Genomic DNA, 10,350 nt, shown 5'->3' with positions numbered 1-10,350 from the left:
TAGCCCCAATGATTCAAGATGCATTTCTACATCGAGAGTCCATGACATATAATTTTTTCCCGTAATGTCGAGCGCAACAAATTTGAGTTTTCCCAAATTTGACATGACGGTACTAGAAAAATAATAATGATTTTATCAGTTAAGTTATAAATCTATTAATATGACAATAAAAAGTAAGGATAAAATTATGGAGATCCTTTGAGTAAAATAAACATGACAATAAAAATAAATAAACAGTAAAATAAATATTCTTATTTTTGAATATTGTTACATTTTTCTTGTGTTTTGGATCTTGGAAAAATATGGAGATCTTTCGAGTATCGTGCTGATAATATGTTAAATGTAAAAATTTACGGTAAAAATTAAAAATCTCAACTCACAAAACATATTAAACTACACACTTTATAACATTTTGTCTACTCAATTTTGTTCTTCTTCACAAATTAAGAGACCTATTTATAGAATTTCTTTGGAAATAATCCAAAAATAAATACATCATTATATTCATCATCACACACTAATTTTCAATATTTACAACTCTTATTTTCAACATTCAATAATTTCAAATTTTTTTTTGAACATTTATAAACTTTAATTCAATAAACCTAAGTTGTTCAATTTTAAAAAAAGTAGAGATATTTTGAGCAATTATTACAAGGCAAACATTTGTGTGAGACGATATCACGAGTCGTATTTTGTGAGACAGCTCTCTTATTTAGTTCATCCATGAAAAATTATTACTTTTTATGCTTAGAGTATTACTTTTGATTATGAATATCGGTAAGATTGACCCGTTTCATAGATAAAAATTCGTGAAATCATCTCACAATAGATATACTCCTATTTTAAATCTTATTTGAGTGAGTCTCATTTGAGACCGTCTCACGGATCCTAATCTGTGAGACGGGTCAACCCTACCCATATTCACAATAAAAAATAATACTCTTAGGCTATGTTTGGTGTGTAGGATAGGATAACTGATTGGATTGATGAAAAACTTAAGTAAGGATATATAATGTGTAGTGATGAAGAATGTTTTGTTTGGTAAGATTTTAATGAGAATGATAAATTTTACATTTTTTGTTGTGGAGACAAAAATACCATAAACTAACATTGATGGCAATTTGGTATATAAAATGATATTTGTAACAATGTTTTCAAAATCATGTGGGTAAAATGATAATTTATGTTATATTTTAGAAATTGGATTCTAAATCTTCTCAAAACAATGGGATGTCTTTTCACTCAAATAAGTTTTTTTTATCATGTGCTTCTTGATTAATTAGACCCATAAAAAATGAGACAAACATTAGTTTAACAATCTATCCTTTGTTTATCACTCCTACCAAACATACCCTTAGCATAAAAAATAATAATTATTCATGGATAACCCAAATAAGATATTCGTTTCACAAATACGACCCGTGAAACTATCTCACAAATATTTGACATCTTATTTTATGTGGCTAATTATCATTTAGTCAGGTCCTGCACAAAAGAGGGGCAGGGGGTGTCGACTAAAATTTTCCCTCAGTAATAATTTTCTGTGACCGAGCCGTACGATTATGCCTATATCACTGCCTTTTAGCCGCCAGCTCTTCCCTGCAATGGTGGCCACTTCGTATTCCGTGTGTCGAATATATATCGAATCACTCCCTCTCTTTGACCATATCATCATTCCCTGCCAAAATTTTGCCTTGTTTTTTTTATCTGTTTTTACTCAACGGTGAGGAGACAGGTTAATCTATTTCTGGAATTTTCTCCTTTTTTGGCTTCGTCGTCTTCTTCTTACGAATCTCGGTGACCATCTCTCCTTCTGTCTTCGATCCTTGATCTGAAGGCTGAGATTGTTTAGCCATCCAATCGGGTGGTTGGGGGGGATCGCTAGTGTCTGCTGTTTTGCCTACGTGAGTGAGTAAGAAATTATATGTCTTGCTGCAGTTTGGCTTTTTTTCAGTGTGTTTATTCTCCCACTAAATCATTTATTTGTGATGATCATATATTTATCATTAGCATTGGAAAGAAAATGTTTTCTGTTTCTATTGATGCGTGTGTTTATTGTTAGCTCTGTCTTTCTCTCTCTCTGTGTTTTTCCCCGAGTATGTGCAGGGACATGTGTCTTACTCGTTCTTTTTCCTCTGTTGATTCTTTTGGTACATGATTATTCGCATGCATTGGTCGTAATTTTTTCATGTTTTTCTGATTCTGAATTCGAACCTTTTTTCCGATGGGGGAAAGGAGAAGACATTTGGATTCTGGGAACAGTTCTTCTTTTGAATTTTTTGGGGTGTTTTTCCAGCTTTTTGTTGCATGCAGTGAAAGACTTGTCCCAATCCTTTCTGGGTTTTGTGCAATTTAGGTGTTGATGGTGACCTCGGTATCTTTTTCTTTTTTTTTAAAATCTTCGTGGTGAAAAGTTAGTTAATTTAAAGAATGTACTGTTTATTGGCTGTTTTTTTACTGTTATTGAATACGGGGGCTAATGAGTGTCAGCTAGCACAAATTTTTTATATCGAGGCTTGGAAGAGTTTTGAGTTGCATTTTGGAAATTATTGAATGTTGGGTCTCATAGTTATCGTTATCATTATTATTATCATTATCATCAATGATTGATTGCAACTGTTTGGAACTTAGAAATCTTATACCCGTTTAATTGGTTTTTACGTCGTTTGGTCATGGATTTTGCCGAAACCATTTAGTTTTCCTCTGCTTAGTATCTAATCGTTACTCTCTGAATTTACAGGGACTTACTTTGCCTTGTGTCAGCATTCGAGTTCAAATTTTCTGAAGGTATGAATATTTGAGCTAAGTTGGTTAGACTTTTAGAGTCATTTTGTTAATGTGGATTTTCTGATGATAGGATGCCAAACAGGGTTTGCAAATGTTATTCTAATATTTCCCTTTTCTATTTGATATGTTAGCATCATTTCTCTTGTTCTGGCACCTCTTTACTTATATTTTTTTCCCTTTTTCTTTGTGAAGGACGAGGTCTAATATTCTATCATATGGAACCTAATGGTCATCGGAGAGCTAGACGGAGAGATCTTGTTGGTTATCAAAACGGCGATTTGAGTACATCAAGCATGGATGATGAACTCGATCCATGGACTGCTTGGGCATACAAGCCTCGGACCATCACATTGTTACTAATTGGTGCATGCTTTCTTGTGTAAGTAGATGGTTTTTAGGTAGTGTATTTTGTTTTTGTAACTCCTTAGTGTTGGCCTGAGAAACTGATGGATGGGTCTGGATTGATTAAAAGCTTTATATTATATTTATGACAATCTAAGTTGATTGGCTGAACCTGTTTCTATATTTCCACTCATCTTCATATATCTTGATAAAAATCTATATACAAAGTCGAGAGCGTCTTAAAAAATTTGAAGATAACTGTAAAAAATACCACCACGATTTTATTTTCTTGATTTTAATTCTGTTTGCAGGTGGGCTAGTGGAGCGCTCGATCCTGAAAACAGTGTAGAAAGAGATCTTGTTACCTCCGTGAAAAGGTTTTCTAGTAGCATTTTTCTAATTTTGTATCTATTAATATGCTTCTACACACACACATAGTGTGTATGTTTGCGTATAAATATGTACATTAATTAGTTTTTCTTTTTTCGTTGCCTCTGTTCTTTGTTATTTTTGTGATTTGTGATTTAAGATGTCGCAACTGTTAACTAATATCTTTTGTAGGGGCTTATGGGCAATGGTTGCAGTGTTCCTTGCTTATTGTTTGTTACAAGCTCCTTCGACGTAAGTTCATATCAAACCTTCTTTGTCTATCCCTATCTTATATCTGTTTGACCTTGAAGCCTGGTATTAAAATATTTGGATGCGTATGCGTTTGTTATAATTTGCTGCATATGTTTGCATACTTGTCATGCAATTGAAAGGATATGTAATTATTTTTTCTTCACTTTCTCATCCGAATATGGACAGATCTCCTTATTGATGGTCTTTGAGAATTATCGACTGATTAAAGGTGGACTTGAGATATAAAAGCACTAGTTTTGGCCTTAGGCGGGAATATCTTTGCGTTGCGTTAGTTTTTTTTCTCATCAATTTTAAGGTTGAGTGAGGATTGCTTCCATGGGCCATCACACAGACTGGATTAGGTTCAATAGATTCATTCAGTGGCAAGGTTCCTAATGCGAGTGAGTGACTGGGGAAATGCTTTTATGCTTTACTGTAGACTAGCTATAAAATTGAAACAAAATTTGCACTTATGTGTTCCTCTTCTATAAAAATATATTTGTCATCATTAAAGTTGGAACTTGAGAACATGAACACTATTAATATTTTCAGCATCACAATTTGAGGACCCATGGATGGTCTCCACTCCACTGCTTTATTTGCTGCAAGGCATTTCAACTTTTGAATCCATTTTCAAAATCTTTTATATATGTATTTATGTATATAATTTTTAAATTGAAATTATTTTGAATGAGGTTAGAAGTCCATTTAAATTAGAGGGGGCTAGCATATATAAAGTTGTTTACCAAAGTGAATTGGCTTGTCGTAAGTCTTTTAACACTAACACACCAAAGTGACAGTTAAATGATATGAAATAATCCATGGAACACCATCATGAGATGCAGGCACTGATGCTCCTTTCTTCTTTTGACAAGCAGAATCATTGTTTACCTGTTCATTTATATAGTAAAGACTAACTTTTAGTTTATTTGCTAAGTCAGGTCATATCTTTGCTGCAGGGTACTTATTCGTCCCCATCCTGCAATTTGGCGGCTCGTTCATGGAATGGCTGTCATTTACCTCGTTGCATTGACATTTTTGCTTTTCCAGGTTAGTCTTTAGAGTTTAGACGGCAGTCTCGACTTTACCTTTTGGCCTTTCTAAATTATTTCACTTGCGTAGTTGAGTGCTTTTCAATGTTAAGGATTTTATTTGGGACTCTAGTGCTATTGAAGTTGTATTCTGAAAGTATATTGATATTGAGCATGTTGAGTTTGGCCAGTTGCAAGCCAAAATGATGTCTGGTTTTCTGTTAGTTGTGGTCATTTTTCATGTTTTATACCGATACTCAAATTGACCTGAATATACATTTCAAGGTAGAGTTGGATTAAAACACTATCATCTGCTTTGTCATGTTTCCAGAACATGGTAGTATATTGTGCATACTGATTCTGGGTTCTGTATAAATTATGAGTTATGTCTTGATGGCATTGTGCTCGATGTGCATATGCTAATGTTTCAGAGTTGTATGAAGTATATTCAGACACCTGTTATGTTTCTTGTTACCAGAAGCGTGACGATGCTCGACAATTTATGAAGTACCTACATCCCGATCTTGGTGTCGGTAAGGGATTTGGAACTTCCTTTTGTTCTCCTTTTACCAATGGATGTCTACTTTCTGATATGATGGTAGCATTGCATGCCAGTCATCATTATTAGTCTTGTTGCACTTGATTGTTAATAATTGTTTATTTTATATGCACTTTCTGTGATGTAGAACTTCCAGAAAGATCTTACAGTGCTGATTGCCGTATTTATTTACCGGAAAATCCAACAAGCAGGTTTAAGAATGTTTATGTATGTTATCTCTGTATTTACTCAAACCTCGAAATTGTATTTTTTTGTTTGTTGTTGTAAATAAATGTCCGGCAGCTAAAGACCTACATATTGTTACTTGTTTCTAGGACACACTGTTTGATGAGTTTGTTCCGGCTCATGTTCTTGGATGGTGGGGGAAAGCCATAATGATCCGTAATCAGCCTCTTTTATGGTTACTTTCAATTGGATTTGAGTTCATGGAGGTCATATTTTATTATTGGCATGCTACTTTTTCTTCTCTCCTTAGTTTCTAGCAAATGCAAAACTAGATGGCATTTCTTCATTAAGCTGATTTTAATATTCTCTTTTCCAGCTTACCTTTCGTCACATGCTACCAAATTTCAATGAGTGCTGGTGGGACAGCATTATTCTTGACGTATTAATCTGCAATTGGTTTGGTATGAAGTTCTTGGCTGTCTTTCTGGTTATGGTTTATGTCTGCGAAGAGTTTACTTGGCAATGCATGAATCCTTGGCTTGTTTAATCATAACCTCGAGCCCATTACCTTCGACAGCCATTATATGCTGAGCAAACTAGTGTCATTTTTCCTGTTTTCTTTTTATTATTCAAGTTGCTGTGTGATTGAAAGTTTGCATGTTCGAGAGATCGCCATCCCTTTGCCAAAAACATCGGTAACTATGTGACCGTGTAAAGTTTGTCATTGTTATTAGACAAACATGTTGCAGTTTATCCATCTTTCATATAGCTATCATTTTCTAATTGCAATAACCTCAACATTCACCTTGTTGCCAAGGCTAAAATTTATTCCTCTGCCTGGAATAGTTGTGTCACATTAGCTTCAGGTCGACACTTAGTGCCTTTGCATATTTCTGAGTAGGAAAAGGGGCATAGTCACAACTCCCTCGAGGAAAAACAAAAAATTTATGCATGGAGAGAAGCAATTAAGTAAAGTTGGTGGCTGTCTTGAATTATCACTATATTTAAATTAGTCTCAATGCCTAATTAACTCGATACATTGGTTAAAAGATGATACTTGATGTTTCGTTCATAAATGTATGCCCAATTTTTATAGATGAAAACAAGGAAGATGGAGGAAACTTTTGTTAAGTTCCCCAGCTAAATGTGACATTTAACTCCATTCTTTCCTCTATAAATAAATGACGTTCCATCGATGTAATAATTACTTTACCATCCTCCCAACATCTTGCAATTTTTATCACCTTTTGACTTCTGTCTCCAATTTACCATTAGTGCGCATGATGGTGCAATTCTTAAGTTATTTAGTTTCAATAAGAAACTTGTAATAGTGCTAACATGTTTTTACTACTTTCACGTGTCAAATCCTAGAAAGTATAAGATGTGGTACAAGGAATCGTCAAAGTGATTGGACACAAAGATCAACCTATGACAATCACAATGAGAGAGTATTGGTGCAAAAAGAAAATTTTAGGATCAAATATACAGACGTTATAGAGTTATAAGTTAGGTGTCATTGTTTTTCTTGGAAGATTCATCCAAACTTCAGAACTTTTCCCAACTTCTCCAGCATTTTCCTAAAGCCCTACTGTCCTTTTCTCTCATTGCAGATTGATTTTTGTTTGCTGAACGTACGTTTTTTATTGGGTAGGATCGTAACACGTTTCTACTTTGCTATACAGGTATTTGGGCTGGTATGCGTACTGTTCGGTACTTCGATGGTAAAACCTACGAGTGGGTTGGTATAAGCCGCCAGCCAAACATCATGGGCAAAGTACTTTGGATCTACTTGCACTTTCTCATGAAAAATTGTTTCATCTTCTTCGATGTAGTGCTGTATGCTTGATTGAAAGTTGCCCCAGATGTAGTTATTAGTTCAAACGATTGGATCTTCGCATCCATGGAAACCATTGTCGTCACATGAGAATATCTGTGTTTGACGATATTTTAAAAATTAGTTGAATTTGTCACTTCTAATTGAAGGAAATGGAGCAATTTCACTTCTGCTTTTGGAATGAATCACATATATTACTTTTCACTCGTTTCTTCTATTTTCCTCCCAATTTTCAGGTCAAAAGAACATTGGGTCAATTTACACCAGCCCGATGGGATAAAGATGAATGGCACCCTCTTCTTGGTCCACTGCGGTTCGTTCAAGTTCTTAGCCTATGTGTTGGTTTCTTGACTGTTGAACTCAACACATTCTTTCTCAAGTTTTGTCTTTGGATTCCGCCACGAAATCCCCTCATTGTATACCGCTTGGTTTTGTGGTGGCTTATTGCAATACCAGCTATTCGTGAGTACAATTCATATCTTCAAGACAGGTATTTCCCTACTATATCTCACCTTTTGACTGATAAAGATGTATTGAGATTTTAAAATTTGATATTCATTTGATTTTTCAACTTCCACTCAATAAATTCTCTCTTTTTTTTCCCAGGAAACCGATGAAAAAAGTGGGAACCTTTTGTTGGCTGTCACTTGCAATCTGCATTGTTGAACTTCTGATCTGCATCAAGTTTGGACATAGTGAGTTTTTTCATGTTCTTTCTTTTAAAATAAATTATCTTAAAATTTTGATATATTACAAGAATATTTTGTTAATTATCACTACACAAAGATTTTAACTTACGTACACACGTCTTGAAGGACAATTCCCAAATCCAATGCCCTGGTGGTTATTCGTATTCTGGACGTCTATCGGAGTTGGACTCGTGGTATCATTAGGTGTTTGGTCATGGAAACTGCATCAATTTATGAGGAGAAAGAGACGATAAGTTCCATTTTTGCCAAATTTCTTGGTTTTTTTTAGAGTAAATTAACCTTGTGTATAAACAACATTACGTTATTGATTGTAAAGCTCTCTTTTTAGGTTAGATCTCACCATTTTTTTATGTAGTGAAATCAGTTCTTTTTTTGAGACCTGGGCAGTGGCCCAATGGTTCTCATTTGTATTCCCCATGCAAATGGCATGGGTTCGATCCCCCACCCCTTAGTTTAGGAATTCAAAAAAAAAAAAAAAATCAGTTCTTTTTTACATTAGCACACCTCCACAAAAGTGTCCTTTTTTCCCTTTTAGTCAAATAATGTATTGGAGCATGGTTTGCAAGGAGTCATCTTGTTTTCTCTTTCTTCCTGGTAATTTGATGAATTGAAATTTTGTCTACACTATATTTTTTCTAATTTTAGAACATGATATTGTGACTTTTATGTTTTATTATTACTAAAAAAAAGTATATGTATGTTGCACATGAAAACGATTTTATTTGAGATAAAATTAGTTAATATAATAAATAAAAATGATTTTTTTTTAAAAATTTTTATTAATCACACATAATAAGGTTGCTTGTTTTTGTGTGTTTATTTTAAATAATTTACTTTTTATTATATAATTTTGTTTGTTATTTGTTCCTAGTGAATAGAAATATTTTCTCATTATATTTAGTATCAATTGTGTACCTTTTTGGTTGTAAATGAAATGCTGATTGTATATTTTATGCATCTCTAGAACTTCTAACAAATTATATTCAAAAATAATGATTTTTTGTCTAATCTAGCCGATCCATCTTTACTTATAACAATGGAATATCTTTAAACAAAATATCATTACAAATGTAAATGTCAAATTTTAATAACAAGTACAGATATAGCCTGATAGAAGTTGATATATTACATATTTATCTCAAGAACAATTCTTTACTTAACTATAACAAAAAGTTGAATAAATTAATAAATTAAATTGAAATTAACTATAACAAAAAGTTAAATAAATTAATAAATTAAATTGAAATTAAAATAAAAAGATGAAACAAACACAATATAAATAATTTAAATTAAGATAATAAATAAACAATGGCTAGAATCTCGCTTAATATACATATCATTTAATTTTTATAATAATTGAATTTTAATTCTTAAACAATGTTTTTGAAAGAATTCATTATTTTATCAATATATTATATCGATTTATATTGAACTAATTCAACAACATGCAATAACTAAAGGACATTTTGTTATTTAATAATTACAATCACATCAATGAACAATGAAATTCTCTAGCTTTTATTTTTCAGTCTATGACTATCAACATGTACTCAATCTCATATGTTGTTAGGATCTATTAAGTATTTAGAGGGGGTCATTGAACACCTGGTAAAATTTCGATATGATTGGTTTGGACTAACAAAACATGATCATTATCTCAACTCGGTTGATATACAAGTTGGTAAAGTAAAATATATGCGCGAAAATAGACTTGTGTTCAAAGTTGAACCAAATAGATACTAACACGAGAATCGACAGAGTCAGTTATCCCAATACTAAAAATATTCACGATATTCAATAGTCTTTTGATGGTTAAAATACTATTAGACAACAAATTCAAGCTGATTTTGATGGAAAAAATAGAGAAGAAATGCACCATCATTTGTAGAATGCACAATCTGTAGAGAACAAACAACAATCAACAATCAATTAACGCATTTCAGTTAATGAAACAAATATGAACAAAGATCTCAGAGTTTGAAGAAGACTGACATAGATGGAAAATTATGAGGTAACTTGTATTAACCAATTGAAGAGTCATTTGTTCATTTTACTCTATTTTCATATTGTAACCCAGTAGCTTTCGAAGATGTTGTCAAAGAATTAAAATAGTGAAAGGCAATGGATGCTGAAATCGCATTCATCGAGAAAAATAAAACTTGGAAACTGACCAAGCTTCCAAAAGGTCAAAAAACAATAGGTGTAAAGTGGATTTACAATAGAGAAGTTGAAAGAAAATGGACAAGTTAACAAATTCAAGGCACAATTGGTAGCAAAAAGTTACAAACACGAATTTGG

At 32.9% G+C, this 10,350-nt stretch overlaps 1 protein-coding gene across 6 annotated transcripts; it reads left to right on the top strand.

Annotated features, from left to right (window-relative positions):
• The first annotated feature begins 1,505 nt into the window (after positions 1 to 1,505).
• On the top strand, positions 1,506 to 8,716 carry LOC140830502 (CDP-diacylglycerol--serine O-phosphatidyltransferase 1-like). 6 transcript variants are annotated; one of them, XM_073193850.1, is made up of 14 exons: positions 1,506 to 1,907; positions 2,744 to 2,790; positions 2,983 to 3,169; positions 3,444 to 3,509; positions 3,694 to 3,753; positions 4,695 to 4,803; positions 5,263 to 5,317; positions 5,471 to 5,550; positions 5,658 to 5,774; positions 5,885 to 5,969; positions 7,191 to 7,282; positions 7,579 to 7,832; positions 7,949 to 8,037; positions 8,158 to 8,716. In XM_073193850.1, the coding sequence occupies exons 3-14, from the start codon at positions 3,006 to 3,008 to the stop codon at positions 8,283 to 8,285; spliced, it is 1,299 nt and encodes a 432-aa protein (XP_073049951.1). In that variant the 5' UTR covers positions 1,506 to 1,907; positions 2,744 to 2,790; positions 2,983 to 3,005; the 3' UTR covers positions 8,286 to 8,716. The 6 variants fall into 6 exon arrangements, with proteins under 6 accessions (XP_073049951.1, XP_073049953.1, XP_073049952.1 ...); XM_073193852.1 differs by having other exon boundaries at positions 1,506 to 1,911; XM_073193851.1 differs by having other exon boundaries at positions 1,506 to 1,915.
• The last annotated feature ends 1,634 nt before the right edge of the window (positions 8,717 to 10,350 follow it).

Source organism: Primulina eburnea, chromosome 4 (assembly GCF_022965805.1).
Source record: "Primulina eburnea isolate SZY01 chromosome 4, ASM2296580v1, whole genome shotgun sequence".
Classification (NCBI taxonomy): Eukaryota; Viridiplantae; Streptophyta; class Magnoliopsida; order Lamiales; family Gesneriaceae; genus Primulina; species Primulina eburnea.
Note: the sequence above shows the minus strand (reverse complement) of the source record. Positions and strands in the feature narration are given on the sequence as shown.